The 19,055-nt window shown below is 42.8% G+C and overlaps 1 protein-coding gene across 1 annotated transcript in view; it reads right to left on the reverse strand.

Moving 5' to 3' along the window:
- Positions 1–16,154, reverse strand: part of LEMD3 (LEM domain containing 3) — a 73,853-nt gene extending 57,699 nt beyond the window's left edge. Inside the window, exon 1 of the mRNA XM_056130756.1 lies at positions 14,441–16,154. Coding sequence (XP_055986731.1) covers positions 14,441–16,028 — 1,588 coding nt within the window. The 5' untranslated portion in view covers positions 16,029–16,154. The remainder of the gene's footprint in view (positions 1–14,440) is intronic.
- Positions 16,155–19,055: the final 2,901 nt, after the last annotated feature.

The following is a 19,055-nucleotide window of genomic DNA, read 5'->3' on the forward strand; positions in this document are numbered from 1 at the left end:
GCCTAGTTCTTGCTCTTGGAGAACCCAGGATGGTACTGAGAGTAACCTGCCTGCACAGCAGAGACTGGCCAGCTCCCCGTGGCATATTTGATATGCCAAAACCCAGTAACAATGATGGGTCTCATATCCCTGACCCTGAAAGAGCCTCCAATGTGGTACTTGCTAAAATCTCAGGCTAGGACGAATGGAGACGTTACTAGTGCCTGCTCAAGCAAATCAATGAATAATGGGATGACAGTGATACAGTGATTCTAGATAAAATGATTAATATTATTAAAATATCCTAAACTGGTAAATTCTATATAAGCTATATGTTAATATAATTTCATCTGTTTTTACATTATTTGTGGATATTAGGAAAATTATATACTTGTCTTGTACATTATTTTCATCAGAGAGGCCTAAATAAATCACATCTCTGCTTTAAGTGCAAAGTGGAATATGCAGGTTTCTTTTGAGATCCCATAAATCTTCTCCCTTTTCAAATGTGAAATGGAATATCACTGTGTTTCATATGTGTTACCAAAAGACTGTTGATTCTAATGCACTTTCAATTCCTTATAATTTACATTGCATGATCATAATCCTCATTATGAAATTCATTTTATTTTACTCCCTCCAATTCTTGATTATACCCACTCTATCACCTATTTACAAGTCCAAACCTTAACTACATTTTGGCAACTCTACTACTCATGGCACATTACAAATTAGAAGAACAAAATGTTAGAAGACATCTTCAACTGCACACACCGTCTGTTCTTAAGATGTTAACAGAAGGTTACTCTAAGACCCAAACAGTTCCTTAGAAATGTTTTCTGTCTCAAATTCAATACTTGGATGAAAGCAATTTATTCCATCTCTGACTTTTCTTTTTTCTTCTTTTTGGTTTTTGGGCTACACCTAGAAATGCTCAAGTCTTACTCCTGGCTCTGCATTCAAAGAATTACTTCCTGAATGCTCAATGGACCACACAGGATGCCTATGACTGAACCCAGGTCGGCCATGTGCAAGGCAAGTGTCCTACCCACTATACTATCTCTCTTGTCCCCATTTCTGATTTTCCTATCAGCACATCTACAACCTATGGTCAGCAAAACTATAATCTTTATGCACTTTGTAATCTATTAAACATAATGCAAAAAAAAAAAAAAACACTTTTTTGTGTGTCTGAAGATAAGGCACAAATTAGGCCCTATAAAAAGATGGCTCCTATTATCTGCCTGGACAGCTCAAGAGAAAATTTTTTTAAATGCTGTTAAGGGCTATAAATTTAACCAACACTTCTATTACATATTTACATTATTGAAAGGAAACATCAAGAGTGCCAAACATGTGTTGCTTAAATTAGACTACCACAGCTGAGAATCTTAACTTACAGTATTAAAAACATGGTTATAGAGCTAGTGCGACAACTCAATGAGCTGAGTGCATGCAAAGCATGCTTGCAAGAGGCCCAAGCTTGATTCCCTGCACCAAATGGTCCCCAACATGGTACCAGTGACCCCTAAGAACCAGAAGTAGCCCTAAACACTATAAAGTGTGGCCCCCAAAACAACAATTAATATATATTACTTGAAATTTCTCCACAGCATTTTCCTAAAAGTTATCACGTTGGTTTCCCAGGGGAAAAAAAAAAATCACTGCTCAAAGTTGATTTTATTATCCTTTCATTTGACAGCTATAAAACCCAAAGTTCTGAGGTTACGAGTAACTGAATTGTGAAAATAAAGATATTGAGAAAAGATGCTTAAAAAAAAATCCTGATGATGAATACAAAAGATCACAGGCTCTAAAGTCAACATAAGTTCAAATACAAGTTGCAAAACTCAGAAGCTATGGAATACTGGATAGGTCATTAATAACATTTCTCCCACAGTATTTTAGTACTCTCATGAAGCTAATAGTAACAATGAAACTAATATTAGAAGAAACCCCCTCCAGGAGGATTACTCCATAGCTTAGTGGCCAGCCGGGCATTCTAGAGGAAAGGGCAGCTCAGATAGAGAAGGGAGCACCAAATAAAGGGTGTTTGGAGGATCCTCCCAGGAAGGGAGATGCATGTCGAAAGTGGACTATGGACTGAACATGTTTGCCACTCAATGCCTCTTTTGCAGACCACAACACCCAAAAGGAGAGAACACAGGGGATTGCCCTGCCACAGTGGCGGGGGGGGGGGGGGGGGGATATTATCCATGGTGGTGGAAAATGGGCACTGGTGGAGGGATGGGTATCTGATCATTGTATAATCAAACCCAAGCACAAAAAATTGTAAATCTACAACTGTACCTCATGGTGTTTCACTAATAAAAAAAGAAAAATGAAAAAAAAAAAAGAAGAAACCCTCATAAAAATTAAGACAGAGTAAACACAATTATCAATAATATTTTTACCATTTAAGCCTTTGAAATCTAAGGAAAGGAATAATTGGAGCTCACATCTTTTTTAAAGTCAAGGCTTTTTGTCATGAACCATGAACAAAAAAAAATGCTTCAGAATGATGTTTTATAATTCTAGTAAATTCACTTTTTTGTTTTACTTTAGATTACTACTAAAATCCTGCAAAAAAAATAGCATCTGTGTGTATTTGTGTGTGTGTGTGTGTGTATATGTGTCTGTGCACACAGGCTGAATACACAAATGTGGTAAACATTGCTACAGGCCATACTGAAATTTGCAGAATTTCTAAGGTTATGCTTCTTAGTCACAAACTATAAAATCTGAAGCATCACTGAACAGTAACTAAAATCTAGCTCAGGAGGCTAGTTTGTACATAAATATTTTTTAAAAAATAAGCAAATGTCCCACAATGCAGAGGGGTGGGATAGGGAGGACAGTATCTGCAAGAATATCATGTCTACACTTTTATAAAGTATATCACTATCACCCCGTTGTTCTTCAATTCGCTCAAGCGGGCCCAGTAATGTCTCCATTCGTCCCTGTCACGTGCAAGAGTGGCCCAATGACATATTGGGGGCTCTTTCAGGGTCAGTGGAATGAGGACCATTCATTGTTACTGTTTTTGATATATCGAGTACGCCATGGGTAGCTTGTCAGGCTCTGCCGTGCAGGCGGGATACTCTTGGTAGCTTGCCGGGCTCTCTGAGACAGATGGGAGGCTTATTGGGGTAGCCTCTAATCACCTTTACAGGTGTTCCTACTCAGGCATATTGGTGGGTATGATACTCTCAGTAGCCTGCCAGGATCTCTGAGAGTGAGAACTAGAGAATAAGAGGGGTGTGAGTACGTGTGAGTGTGTGTGTGTGTGTGTGTGTGTGTGTGTAAAGTATATACTCCTTATCTCTGAGAGTGAGAACTAGAGAATGAGGGGTGTGAGTATGTGTGTGTGTGTGTGTAAAGTATATACTCCTTACTAATCTTCTCATTGTAGGTGGCACGTAGCACCGTAAGTGAATGGATGAATAGGTGACACTTAACAAATGTTTCTTCAAGTGAATTAAATCAAACAAGAAAGCGTTGTGTAGACTGGAGAGTGAGCTCAAAGTGCTGGAGTACATGATTTGCACTCTAGAGCCCTAGCACACACGGTCCCCTGAGCATCACCAGGTCACTGTAACTGTCCTCCCGTTGTTCATCGATTTGCTTGAGCGGGCCCAGTAACGTCTCCATTGTGACAATTGTTACTGTTTTTGGCATATCAAATACATCATGGGTAGCTTGCTAGCTTGCCAGGCTCTCCGAGAGGGGCAGAGGAATCGAATTCGGGTTGGCCATGTTGGCCACTTGCAAGGCAAACGCCCTACCCGCTGTGCTATTGCTCCAGCCCATCACCGGGTATGGGGGGGGCGGGGGAAGCATCTGTAATATTCTAATACCATGGGAGTTTTCCTTATCAACCTAGAAAGCCATTTATAAGTCTGTCCAAGGTTCTATCAAGGAACTAGAACACTGCAAGAATTCAGGGGACTGGGAGGTGGTAGCCTCAGGAATATCTGGGGGCTGTTCGCTTAAAGAAGGGCTAATTTCTAGGGGAATACAGTGATTTTTATTTCTCCTGAAAAGGGACAGCAGGCCAAATAAACTGGGAATTTCTGGGAAGAAACAGACTTTGTAAAAATTTCCTCCTCCAAACTAATTCAATGGCCCTTTCCATATACAAATATTATTTTTAATAATACTTATGTGAATTCCTTCAGTGCAAAAGCTTCATTTTAAGTATAAAGTACTTGGGAGTATGGGGCCACCAAAAGGTCAACCTGCACCTGCGGGGCGAGTGCATTAGCAGCTTGATAGTCCTTCAGGCTTCCCAACACTCCAAAACTGCCACTGTGCCTTTGGCCAAACCCCAATAACTTGGGACCAAGTTTACCAAGAAATTAAACGACCAAAAGTTAGGTATGTGGGAGCCATACCCACAAACCACTCCAGCTCAGCTATACAAGCTCATTTATTGGCCTTATTTCAGAGCCCATAGATAAATCTCGAAAGAGATCAAAAGCCACAGTTAATCTTGGACCTGCACATGGCTGAACAGGCTGGGTAAGTCGGAAGGGGGCAGGTTGGTCTGTGCCTGCCTAAGCAGAGCCCTCAGCAGCCGCTTGTTCCCACAATCCAAAATCACCGCCACACCCCCAACCTGACTCCGCGGTCTCAGGACATACTTCACCAAGATATAATCTGCTGAAAATGCGGGTATGCGGGTTTTGTGACTGAAATCTCCAGGCTTTCTAGGAGTTGGGGTGGGCTACCTCCCCATACCTCCTAGTACACATGGAAGCACTGGCAGTCACCCCCACGAACAATCCTCAGTGCCACCCTATAAACTCTATTACTGGCCTTGCTTCAGAGTCCGATAAATAGATCTCAAAAGAGATCAAAAGTCAAAGACACAGAAACGAGCCCCGGAAGACACCACAGAGCCAGAGCTCTCTCCAGGCCCCATACCAAGCCAATTTCACCGGGGCACCCAGGATGGAGCAGGTGCAATCTCCCCACCTACTCCAGATGGAATCCCAGTGATCAAAAGCTTCCACAACCCCCAGGTATGCAGGTTCCAGGACTAAATCTCCATGCCACATGGTGGCAGAGGCACCAAGCTGTCCCTCCCCGGCTCCCAGCCCACTCCTCTGTAGGCCTGGCTGTGAAACGCACAATGTGCCTCCAGAGGCCTTCTTAGCACAGCAACAGCCCTGGTCCAGAGACAAAGCAGCGAGTCTCGTAAGACACCACAGAGCAAGGGATCTCTCCAGGCCCCATAATGAGTCCATTTCACTGGGGCAGCCTAGAGGGGGCAGGCGCAGTCTCCCTGCCTACTCCAGATGGAAACCAGGTGACCAAGAGCTTCATACAAGCAAGGCCCAGGTATGCGGTTTCCAGGACTAAATCTCCATGCCACATCGCAGCAGAGGTGCTGGGCTGTCCCTCCCTAGCTCCCCACCTGCTGTCTGTAGGTCTGGCTGTCATACCCACAATGTGCCTCTGGGCGCCATGGTAGCACATCAACATCCCTGGCCCAGAGACACACAACTGAATCCCAAAATGGATTAGTGCTCTATAGAAATGTCTCTGGAATCCAACCATCTACAATCTAGGATTCCAGAAGCGCATGGCTGTGGCACCCATGATATTCAAAAATGGGAAGGGACAATAAATGATCCAGCATCTACCCATGGCAGACTTGAATGGTGGTGGGAAAATTTGAGCAAAACATAATGCCCAAAAGTAGAGAGTATTGGGAAATTGTGTGCCATGGAGGCAGGGTGAGGCCTGGAGGGGAGGGGGGCAGGGGAGGGGAGAGAAATATACCGGGGACACTGGTGATGGAAAGTGTGCACTACTGGAGGGATGAGTGATCATTGTACAGCTGAATCTCGAACATGAAAGCTTTGTAGCTGTATGTCATGGTGATTCATTAAAAAAAAAAAATTAGTGTGGATGGAGTTCTTGCCCAATTCTATCAGCTTAATTATGGCTGAATAAATAGCAGTACTCCTACCTTTATAATAATTATAAAGTGCTTTAAGTAATCAAATATAATTAGCAAGTTTCCTTCAAACTTATAAACATATGTAAAAAGATTCCTAATTTAAAACAAAATATTCTGCTAAGTGTTAAAATGTTCACTGCTCTTTCTACCCATGTCACATTCAGAGTAGAAGAACAATTGTTGGTGCATATTTATTCAATCCAGGACAGCTGATTTAAACTCCTTTATGATTTTAACCTCAAAGCTTTTTTTCTAAACGTTATCTTGACTTTTGATATCAACATAACTATAAACATACATTTAGAAATCATTTTGTAAAAAGCTGTAGACACAGACAATAAACCTGTTAGACAAAAGGATAATTTTAAACTATGCTGCTGAACATGAAAAAAAGATTAAGACAGGTTTTTAAAAGAAAGATGGATTTGTTACCCTCTGTTCAGACATCTTTACCTGTGAATAAAAACTTAATCTTTTCTAAGAACTGATATTCTTAGAAAAGTTAATTCTCAAAGGAATACTGTTATGAAATCCAATGGTAGACAGATAAATATTAACATTTACACATATTCTTTCTAGTCAGTTCCAGCTAATAAATAAAAAATTATAGGATATTATTCAAATATATAACTAGTTCACTTTAAATCTTGTTAATAAGTCCTCAGTGTGAAAGTCAAAATCTAAAGTTATGTGACAAAAACTATTATAACGATTTCCACAATTAGTCCGGGCTGGGTACCCAGTTAAATGGTAGCAATAGTTTTGTGCATAACAAATTAATAGAGATTAGGATTAAAGATACACCACCAATAACAATTCCCATAAATAATTAGTACGGGGCCAGAGATATAGTACAGTGGCTAAGGCACTTGCCTTGTAGGTAGCCTACTCAGGTTCTATCCCCAGAACCCCATATAGTGACCCAAGACCCAACAAGGGTAAACCCTCGGCGCAGAACCAGGAAGAAGCCCTGCACATTGCCAAGTATGCCCTTCAAAACACAAAAAATAGTACTACTCGGTTACCATATATTTTAGAGGTGATTTCCAACAGTTCAAGATATACATCATTTATAAACTAGATTAAGTATTTTGCATCTAGGTTATATCTCTTTGCACTGAGGTTCCACTTATTTATAGACACTACTTTTCAGATAATGAACAAGAAAAAACTAGCTTTAAAACTCTACTACTCTACAGAGAAATCATTAAGAAAAAAAAAATCTAATTTTAAAGCTTCCCTGAAAACGTAGGCCTCCCTCCCACTGAAACAAAAATATAAGAAAAAAACAAGTTTATTTAAAAGAATAAATCTACTCAAGAGGGCTTTACAATTTGGCAATGGTAAACTGATTTTTACAGGGGACCACTTTCCCTAACAGATTTGAGACTGCAAATATTTAAAAAAAAAAAATTTGTTCATTTTATATTTTGTATTGTATTAGTCACATTCATATTATCAGTGAATTTGTCAAAAACCTTATGAACACCACATGATTACTACCTATTGTATAAGTACAAATTTCTATTATTGTCCTAAAGTTACTAGGTCTCACAGGTTATTTGTGGCATTTTTAGGTCCTCATGCATTAATATATTCCACCCCTCAATATTCTTCATAATTTTCTGGATAATAATAGTACTCATACAGAATACTTTTATACTTCTATAAGAAGGCAGTCTAGCAGAGTGGTTAAGAGTCATTATCTGCACGCAAATACTGCTTTTGTACTTACTAGCTACATGACCCTGGGCAAATTATTTAACTACCTTCTCAGACTGTTCATCTATAAAATGGGACAGCACCTACCTCATGAAGATTAAATAACAATTATAGCTGTTCAGCTCAGCACCTGTCACATAGTTACACACAGGGTTAGCTGTGTTACTTTTACTATGTGTCAAGTACTACTGAGTCAAGAATTTTACATGCATTATTTAACTCTACTTACCTCCTATTTTACAGAAGAGGATACTGAGGTTTACAGTGGTTCAGCAACTTGCCTTTAGTAAAAAAAACTAGTTAAGTAGAAGGGTCAACATTCAAATCCAGTTATACCGCCTCAACAATCTCTGCTCTCTATGCCAATGTATCCTTGACTAGGCTCCATGGGTATAAGTTTGTGAAATTCACAAGCTTAAATTCTGACAATTTTTATATTATTCTAGAGATTTTCGAGTGAAGAACACTTTCAGAGAGTAGATACTAATTTTATTAATCATCAAAGATATAAACTTGGGAGCAGGGGAGGGCTCCCAGAAATGTTCTCTTCGGAAAACCTTTTAATTGTTTTCCATTAAAAAGTAGTCAGCTTTGAAAAACTTCAAACATGACACCAAGTTTTCATTCAAGAATAAGGAAAACAACTATTTTTCAAGATTGTTATGTCTATATGCATTATAGATACCAAGCTTTGGAATTTTTTTGCAGTCTACATGAAAAAATAAAAATTGTAAATAAAATACCTTTGTACACACACAGGTGCACATGATTAAAGGTGACTCACTCACCTTCAAACTAATTAAGAAATGGCCTGCAGGACCGATTTCAACTTTGAACAATCCACACAATGACTCCAAAACCCACAATTTCTTGCTATACTAACATTATTCCCAAGTTTATTTTGTTGTACCTCATATCCTACCCAAAGTATCACTATTCTTAGTCACTCATGATTACAATTATAGAATAATCTTTGACTCTCTCTTATTCTCTGTATTCAAACCAGAACTAAGTATTTTATTTCCTTCTTCAAATGGACTCTCTCAATTGCAGATTCTACCATAGCCTGTTTTCAACTTCCTTCAGGTTTTCATCATTCCCTGACTGCTTCAAGTTAATGCACTCAGATCCTCTCCAATCCTGTCACTCTATTATGTATACCAGCACCTGCTTCTTTAAGGATCATTATGCCAGTCCTCTGTTTTAAAACCTCCATGAGTCCCCTTTGCTCAACCAACAGAATAAAGTCCTCAGTTAGAAATAAGGGTTTTTTTTTCTCATTTGAGACTGATCCAGTTCAGTAAGTCCTCCCTTTCATTAAAATATGGCTTCTGTCATATGCCACATATATTATTTTTAACTATCTCCTGTGACTATTATTCATGGGAGTGGAGGCTTATGCAGATCACTTGTATGATTCTAAGTCATATATTAAGGTAGTAGGTCAGGCATGGAGTACCAAGCAATGATTACATTAGATGATGAGTTAATTTAGTCAATGCATATTGGGCTCTAATATATAACCTTATATTCAACATTTACCAAAGAAAACTATTGTGCCGAGGATAGCAATGTGACTTCCATTTACTAATAAATTTAGGTGCTGGAGCGATAGTACAGTGGATAGGGCGTTTGCCTTGCACACAGCCAACCTGTGTTCAATCCCTGACATCCCATATGGTCCCCCAAGCACTGCCAGGAGTAATTCCTGAGTGCCCAGCCAGGAATAACTCCTGAGCATCACTCTGTGTGACCCTAAAAGAAAAAAAAAATTATGTCCAAAAATATTTTGTATACATTAATTCACATAATGATTAAAGACACCATGAGGCAAGTGATTATTTAGTAGACATGTCTCAGGCACAATGCAGAAAAGAGGGCCAGGCAAATAATGCAAGCAGTAGTGCAGGCACATGTCTAGCATGTCAGGGTCTTGAACTCAGTCCCAGTATCACATAGTACTCGGAGTACGGCTGGACATGACTCCAACTGAAAATTAAAGTACCACCACCTCTTTGATACATTCAACACAGTGATAACTCTCTTCTTCATGAATCTCTGTCCAAACTTCTCTATTTCTACTCTCCCTAGTTTTCATTTATACTCACTGCCTGTTTTAAATATTGACGGTCTCTGGAACTCTTTTTATCATTAGCCCTAATCTTTCCTTCCCAGTTTTCATAAGGAATTTCATTGTATCCTAATACCACTCAATTATTTTGTTACCTTAGTTTTTTTCTCCTAAGTTCTAAGTTTACCATAGGTTTTTCCCTCCTACCCCAAAGTAGAATATTCTTGTTATCATTTGGCGGGTGATTGGGGTGGGGTGGGGGTGGGGGGGACTGTGGGAATGCCATTACTAATTTATACGTAATATCTCTGAGCATTCCAAAACCCCCACAATAACCTACCAAATCATGACAAGTAGAAATATTCCTATTTTGGATATCAAAGGGAAACAGAATCTTCTAGATTGTACTAGTACTGTCTGGCACTCATTAGATGTCCTTACTTTAACCTAGGGCTGGAGCAATAGCACAGCAGGTAGGGCGACTGCCTTGCACGCGGCTGACCCGGGTTCAATTCCTCCGCCCCCTCTTGGGAGAGCCCGGCAAGCTACTGAGAGTATCCCGCCCACACGACTGAGCCTGGCAAACTCTCCATGGCGTATTCGATATGCCAAAAACAGTAACAGCAAGTCTCACAATGGAGACGTTACTGGTGCCCGCTCGAGCAAATTGATGAATAATGGGAGGACAGTGCTACTTTAATCTTGATTTGCTCCCTCAATACTTGTTAATGATACATCAATCCACCCAGAGTTCATGCTAGAAATCTTGAATTTACCAAGATTCCTTTCCCTTCTTCCTGCCAAATTTCAAACCACAGTCTATTTGTTTATCAAGTCCTATACTACCTGCTACTTTCCTACATCTTTTGAACCAATCTTTTTTCTCTCCATCATCACTAGATTCTTTTCTGAACTATCTATCTCAATAGTGGTCGGTTTTTGTTCTGTTTTGTTTTGCTTTCCCACACCCAGCGGTGCTCAAGAATCGATCCTGGGAGGGTTCAGGGAACCATAAGGAGTGCCCGGGACAGGCTGCACCACGCTGGCCTACCGGCCGCACTACCACTCTGGCTCCGCAATAACTTTCTAACAGGTGTCTGCTACTAGGCTAATTTTCAGTATCAGAGCAACATTTCTAAAGCAAGGATGCAATAGTTTACTCTACTAAAATTGTTTAGTGGCTTTACTTATTGGATAAAATCTAAGCTCACTGGCTAACACGTTCATGATCTACCTGTTCCTACTTTGCTTAATTCATTTCCAACCAGATAACAGTACCACTCTATTGTTGAATAAAATGAAAAACATGAAGTTCTGAAAAGATCTGTCATTTGAACTTATTTGTAACAGGGATAAGCCAGGGAAGGTATTAAGACTATTCATGCTTTTATTCACAGATCACTATTCAAATTTTCTATAAAAAAATCCTGTCTTTTGCAATTAAAAATATTTGTAAATAATGTCATATAAGCTTAACGTAGTCAGTCCATTCTGCCTATTTCCTTTAGGAGGGTTGTCATGAACTAATCAGAGTGCAAGCTAATCAACACTTAAGTTGTTTTGGAAAGGCAGTTCAAAGTTTAGATTAAACCTTACAAGTGCAAAGAACTTAAGTGTTACCCAACACAACATGCTCTTACTTTTACAGATGAAGAAATGGGGTCTCAGAGTAACCTTTATTTAACTAATAAAAAGTAATTTAATAAGACCAGGATAGTGAAATTTTTTCAAGGAGCAAATGATTAAGAACTTTAAAAGGCTAGTCTAATATAAGCAATTTATGCAATAACTTTTTAGTTTACTAAAATTTACTCTCACATACAACTTACAATCTTCTGGAGAAATTATTACTCAAAAGCACACTCTTTGACCAATGAACCCTACAATTAAGCAATATAGTAACCAATATAGTATGACAAAAATCTCACAGTAGAGTGAAAATTATTGACCATTAAGTGTGCAGCCTAATTGAACTAGCAAGCTTCTTTCCACCAGGGTATAAAATAGTTCATGTAATGTATATAATGCATTTGGGGCCAGAGGAGTAGCACAGTGGATAGGGCTCTTGACTTGCAACAAAGCCTATGTGGTTCGATTCCCAGCATCCCAAATGGTCCCCAGTGCCCAACAGGAGTGATCCGTACATGCAGAACCAGGAGTAACCCCTGAGGAACACCAAGGTGTGGCCGAAAAATGAACAACAAAAAAATGTATATAACACATTTTAAAATTGATTACGCTGACTCAAATATGCCAATTTAGTGTATTTAATAAAAATTAAGTATTAGATATAGAAAGAGCCACCATTTCTAGAAATGACTGATCTATTTCTCTTTATGTTGTAGTTTAACAGAAATACAAGTTTTATCTACACTTTTGAATACTGGGTATAATTTTACCAGTTACCTGATTTGTTCCTTAGAACAATATCACATAAAGCCTTCTATTATTCCCATTATTGAATGAGAATGAGACTTTAAGATTAATTAACTTGATTAAGGTATTTTCATAAGTCCTAGAGCTTATAGCTTCTACTACTTAGTCATTAATCTTTCCATTACCAGGGTATCCCATATTGACTATTTCTTAATACAACACTTTATAGCTGTATGTGTAAATTTGAGCGTTTCTAACCCTTCCTAATCCATTTGGAATTTAATGCCTAAGATGAATGACTCTTACAGTGAAAAGTTATGACAGTCACTCTGAGAATTGTGCTGATAATTCCTTCACAAATAATAGATTATTTCCATATCCTAATAAAAGTCCCCTCTTTAGAAAACTCTACAAACATAATCAAAGTAGTATTAAGAAAATGCCTTACATTTGAAAAAAAGTGTGAAATCAAATCTTTGTCGTATCACCACTCGTTCAATTATGAGTGCATTTCTTGAGTCTCATCATACTCATCTAAAAATTCAGAGTTGTGGGAAAACTTGAATGAGATAAAATGAATAAAAAGTTATTAGAAAAGGGCCAGACCAAATCATAGTTGATATGCTTAAAGAAATAAAACAGGCTCTGTTGATAGGTAACGCCATTTAATTTGTGACATTTACGAGTTTAACCTCTAGAGTGACCTTATTTCTTTTTTCCACAAAATATCTAGATCAGTACACAGTACTTCACTTTTGCTCCCAGGGAACCAATAAAGTGCTGAATTTCAGTTCTCTGGTTAATTCCTTTAATCAAACTATGAAAGTATCTATTATTTGACTATCTCAGAAGTGGCTATATCTAAATCAAAGTTCACTCTATTCTTGACTCCTACCCTTATTTGAATCTGGAAATTTCATTCTACTCTGAAATAAAACACAGTAAGTCAACTTTATAAACACAAATGATACAGTGAATTCATGTTGGGTGAAAGGGGCAGAAAGTTTTGGAGGGAGCGAAGTTTGAGAAACTATGTATTCTGCAGTACATTATGCAGTAACTGTATCTTCTCTTACTGTCCACAGGCATTAGTATCATCATCTCAGATTAGGAAAGAGAAACTCAAACTCTTGCTCACTCAAGGTGCCCTAACCACTTGGATCTTGCTCAATTCAAAGCCTTTCATCAGTGTGTCCTTTCTACCCAGAATGCTCCCCTTTTGGAGCAGATACTCTCCTTCTGTCTGATTCAGGTTCCACCTCAAATAATACCTTTCTCACATTCTATTCTAAAACAAAGTTATTTAAAATAAAACTATTTCCGGACAGGAGAGAGTACAGAGGTAATGTTCTTGCTTTGTACACAGTGGACCCTGGGTTGAACCCAGCACAGAACATGGTCCTTCAAGTTCCCTGAGCAAAGAGCCAGAATAAGTCCCAAGCACCACAGGGTTTGGCATCCTCTGAAACCATTATACATATATAATATATATATGGTACATTTATAACCAGTATTAATTACTCCATCGTTATTTTCTTCACAGAACAAATGACCCGTATTCGTCTTTATATTGTTTTAAAGAAGGGGAAGACTAAACCACTGGCATATCCTGAATACTGAAGATGATGCTGGCTGAATGAATGAAACACACTTGCCTAGTCAAACTCCTGCACTGTCCTCCATCACCTTCTTCACTGAAAAGAGCTTTAGTTTGGGGAATCAACTGAAGATGTGCGCCTTCCTGTTTAAGCCCCTCACGTTAACTAACGACGGCACAGAAAAACCAATATACACACTTCCTACCATAAAGTATGCAACCAGAATCTGGAAAGCTCTTGCACTTGCCCTTTCAAAATCAGAACTGAGTTTGAAAAATAAATAAATAAATAAAAATCACTGCATGTATCAGTTCCCGTTATCAAAATACTTCAAAACTCTTGAGTAACTGGCATCCGCAGCTATACAACTCCTTCAAGGCTAAACCCAAACGTAAATCACACACATAACTGCATTTACTACACAGCAAGCTGGCAGTTAATTTTTTCCTTCACCTCCTTTTTCAGCTTTTCAGATGTTTCCTATTTTCCAATACAATCACACAGAAAAATGAAAAAACCTGCCATCGGATTTCCACTGGGATGCAGTTACGCACGGTGCTGCGTCGTTGGAGGACTCAAGCGCCCTCCATCTGTTGCATTCATTCCACCTTTCAAACCTCGGTGCCCGCAGGTGAAAGTCACCGCAGGTCAGGCGCCCGGTGCGGTGAAGGCACACCACTCCTCCACTCCCTCCACGGCCTCTCATCCGCCAGGTCTGATACTTACTGCCGAGTCCTCCATCCTCGGACACTCCCGTTCCTCGCATGCCCAGATAGGTCAGCCCCAGTATTAGGAAAAAGAGGCAGGCGGCAGTCAAGAGAAACATGGACAGGTAGTGGGCACTGAACGCCCCCGTGGGGGACACCTCCTCCCGCTTAAACTGCTGCAGAAGTTCCTCCTCGGGTTCCGAGAGCTTCGGTTTGCCGTAGGGGGTCTTGGGGTACGTGTGATTGGGGCCCGTGTGGTTGGCGTGGTTGATCCGGAGCGCCCCGGAGGGGGGGCTGGCCGCCGCGGCCCCGGGCGGCACGCTGTTGGCGAAAATCCGGGGGGCGTCCACGCCGAAGGCGCCCCCGCCCACGTGGTTGTTGGTCTTCAGCCGGGGGCCGGGGCCCGGGTCCGAGCCAGGGTCCCGGTCGGGCAGCGGCGAGGGCGGCAGCAGCGGGGCCAGCTTCTTGGCGCTGGCCCGGAATCGGGGCGCGTGGCCGGCGTCCCAGGGCTCACACCCCGCGCCGCGCTCCGCCGCCGCCCGCTCGAGGTTGCGGCTCCTGTCTAGACTGCTGGCGGCCGCCGCCCTGTCATTCATCGCCAGTCCGCCCCCTCCCGGGCCCGCGGGCTCCAGCCGGCTGCCCTTGGCCGCCGGCGGCGCGAGCAAGGGCTTCCCGTGGCCCCGTCGGGGCCGGGCGCGGGCCAGGGAGTCGTCCTTGGCTCCCAGGCGGGGCGAGGCCGCGTCGCCGCCGATCTCATCCTCCTCGTCCTCCTCGTCCTCCTCTTCCTCCTCCGAGTCCGAGTAGTTCTCCCGGCAGCTGTAGGGGGGCAGCCGGCTGCCGTTCACCGCCCGGCTGGCCCAGCGCGGCTCCTCGGCCTCGGCGCCCCGGTCCTCCCCGTCGGCGCCCTCCCCGCGCTCGTCCTCCGCCGCCTCGCGGGCCGCCGCGCTCGGCGGCTCGGGGGGCGCCGGCCGCCGGGCCCCCCACCACGAGTGCGGCTTCCTGCGCTCGGCCGGCGGCGCGGGCGTCCCCTCGAGCCCGCGGGACGAAGACGACGACGACGACGACGACGGCGACGGCGACGACGACGGCGGCGGCGGCGGCGGCGCCGCCCGCTCCTTCCTGCCGCCGGCCTGCTCGCGGGGGCCGCCGGCCTCGGCGTCCGACTCGTCCGAGCTGAAGCCCAGCAGCACTTTGCTGCCCGCCGCGAGGCCGGCCGCGGCGCCCCCCGGCCCGGCGGGCGCGCCGCCCTCCGAGCCCGCGGCCGGCGTCCGGCCCGGGCCCCCCGGAGTCCGCAGGAAGGCGAGGTCGCCCGCCACCGGCCGGACCCCCATGCCCGCGGCGGCGACCGCGGCGCCCGTGTTATTGTTATTACTGTTCCGCGTCTTGGCGCCGCGGCCGCCGAGCCGGTGCTGCTGCTGCTGCTGCTGTTGCTGCTGCTGCTGCTCCTCCTCGCGAAGCTTCTTCAGCTTCTTGAGGTAGACGGGGCGGGTGCTCTCCGTCACGGGGCCCGGAGACAGGCCGTAACGGCGCAGCTGAGAGAAAAGCTCCTCATCCGAGAGCTGCTGAGGCGCCGATGCCGCCGCCGCCGCCGCTGCTGCCGCCGCCATTTTCTCTCCAGGGTGTTTTACAAGCTCCGCGCTACCGGAAGTGACGCGCCGCCCTAGACCCTGAACTAGACCGTTCCGCGTCGTCCTCGCAGCGCCGCGGGCGCCCCGGCCAATGGGAGCGGCGGGAGGAGCTCACCTGAGCGGGAAAAAGCCACCTGGGCGCCGCGCGGCTCCGCGCCGGAGGCGGCCCCCGCGCCCGCTGCCCCGGGACGCCCGCGCCGCTCCCGGCCCCCCGCCCCCCGCCACGCTCGCCCCGGGATGCGGCGCGGCTCCCCCTGCTCCCTGCCTCCCGCGCCGCGTCGCGCCGCGCCCGCCGGGCCAAGCCACACCTTGACCTCTGCGTCCCACGCTCCCGCCACCGGCCGTATTACTCAGAAGAGACCCTCCCCCCTCCGAAGTTCACGGCTCTCGAAGTCTCTCCATCCCCGGTTGGGAGGGGAGGGGGGCTGCCAAAGAGACTGAAAGGAATGTGCCTGGCCGGGCCAAATCGACTGCTTCCCTCTTTGACCTCCAGCTTCTTTCTCTTCGCTTTGCTTTCCAGCTTGCCTTGAAAATTCAAGTGAATTTTTCTTTTCTTTTCTTTTCTTTTTTTTTTTTTTTTTTGCTTCTCGCGGCGCCTTCTTTGAGAAGCCACTCCTCTTCCAAGAACATCGCCAGTCACGTTGCAATGTTTTTCAGTAGTAAAAACCTTTTTTTTTTCACGCATCCCTCCATGGGTTGTAGGATTATTTTTTTTTTCACTCTGTTTGAATCGAATGACCCCCCCCCCCCCCCCCGCCCATCGCTTGTCATTTGGAGGATGGAAGGAGCCTTCGTTCACTTCGTTCACTTCGTTCCAGGACGGAAAACTGAGACAACACGCCACCCTTATTTTCTTCTTCGCAATTTCCAACTTATAATTAGTTGCTGTCTAGTAGTGGCTGTTTTGTGCATTTATTTGTAGTTGGCGCTTTCATTTAGTCCTTTTGAACTGCAAACTCCCATAAGTGGAAACATTGTGTTATTGGCAACTTACGACTTATCATAACTACCTGACACTGAAAGTTAAGTTCAGTAAACACTTGAACTAATTAGTGGGTGCAAAGCAGGGATAGAGATGGACGTTTTGACATGAGGGTAGGAGGCAGGTGACAAAAGCCTTCACACAAACCCAGAACAGTTAACGGTTGTATATCCAACACCCTTATCTACAGAATTGGTAATGAACTCCAGAGGTAGAATTTACCCAAAATGATAAAGGTCGTTATTCTCCCTCAAGAAGCCCACAGTTGACACTTAATTGAGTTCTTATACCCTAACTTCTACAAGGCAGTACCTAGCACAGTATCAGGTAAACCATAAATATTTTGCCAAATAAATTGTTTTAACCTGTCACATTATACACATCTGTACAGAAAAATATTAGTAAAAAGCACAGTTGCTATGTTTCAACACCTTAAATCTAATAGCGGAATAACTCAATAGTCTGAATTTTCAAATTCTCTGGCAAAAAACATTTTAATAGAAGTATGTGGAGGTACGCTTCATTGTCCTTGATCAGAAGACTAAAATTTCTAAATGTTTCCAATCCTAAGACAAATGTGTATAAAAACTTTGAATGCGATAGATTTTAGTCTGTATAATGACAATGACCCAGAACTTAATACTGTAATTGTCTGGGTGGGGAATCAAAGCTTCACTTACTGGTCCTGTGTCTCTATATAGCAGAGTGATGAAGCTATGAGCTTGGAGTTAAAAAGGAAGATGGACCCAACCCTGTCTCTTAATTCTTAGATCAACACTTGTTCCACACATATCTGACTCTTCAAGTAGGAATTACAGAAGTCTATTCATCCTAACTCTAATTTTCATAAAGTTTTCAATTAAAAGAAGCCAGAGAGATGACCCAAAGGGCTGGAGTACATGCTTTGAATATGGGAGCCTCAGTAGACCCTTTGCACATGGTCCCCAGAGCACTGAGCAGAGTAGCCCCCAGGCACTTATGGGTCATGACCCAACACCCCCACCCCCATACACGCGGACTCATAAATAAATGCCTACAAGAATTACCACACATTTATACTACTGCCTAAGACTTTGGACAAGTTATTTAATCTTTCTAAGTCTTAGTTTATGTATAAACAAAAGAAGGATAATATATTTCCAACAGAATGCTGATTTAAGATTAAGTGATAGTTCGTTTGCATAAAGCTTAGCAGGACACTTAAACATGTGTGCTCAATAACAGAAAAAGTAGCATGCCGTTTTTGTATCATGGCTTCTGAAAGCAGTATCAGCAATTTAAAGAATATGGCACTGCATTAACATACACAGAAATGGTCAGACTTTTGCCCGACACATTAATCATATTTTAAAAGTTACTGAACAATGAGTATTTCAGCAATATTAATTCTTGGTCATTTGGACCCTTGGAGATGTAGCAAGCTTGGGAATGAACAAGAAGCCAAAGTTCTCAAGTCTCCAGTTTTGGGGACTTGGAATTTAGGGCAAATATTAGGCACGTAGAGCCTCATTTTTTTTTTTATAATATACCCTACCCTCGTTGGTATATCATTGGTATTCAGTGTTTTGAGAATGATAAATGGATACTGTATATGCCTTTCAACCATGTTTATATATTAAGATATTGTAGCCAGATATTAGTTACAATGAAAACTATAATTGATAAACATTTTACACTTTGCAAAGAGCTTCCATTTACATTGTTTCAGTGTAGAGAAACATTTCCTCCCTGAAAGTACTGGGCATGATTTATTGTACAGAACTATATGGGATTATAATTACTCTTGGATTATCCAATTAGAGTCTTTCTCAGGAGAACCTTCACTATCTCAGCACCATCACTGCACACTTCCAACATTCTGTTATTCCTGCTTTTGAAATAATTTTTGAAGCACAAAGCTGTATTTCTAATTGACAATTTGCACCCACTCACTTGGCTGATTTTGCAGTTAGAAACCTATACCTCTATAACTCCCAAGAATTTGACCAGGGGAAATATTGATGATGGATTCCTGAAGAAGAAGC

This window comes from Sorex fumeus, unplaced genomic scaffold (genome assembly GCF_029834395.1).
Source record: "Sorex fumeus unplaced genomic scaffold, SorFum_2.1 ptg000081l, whole genome shotgun sequence".
Taxonomy (NCBI): Eukaryota; Metazoa; Chordata; class Mammalia; order Eulipotyphla; family Soricidae; genus Sorex; species Sorex fumeus.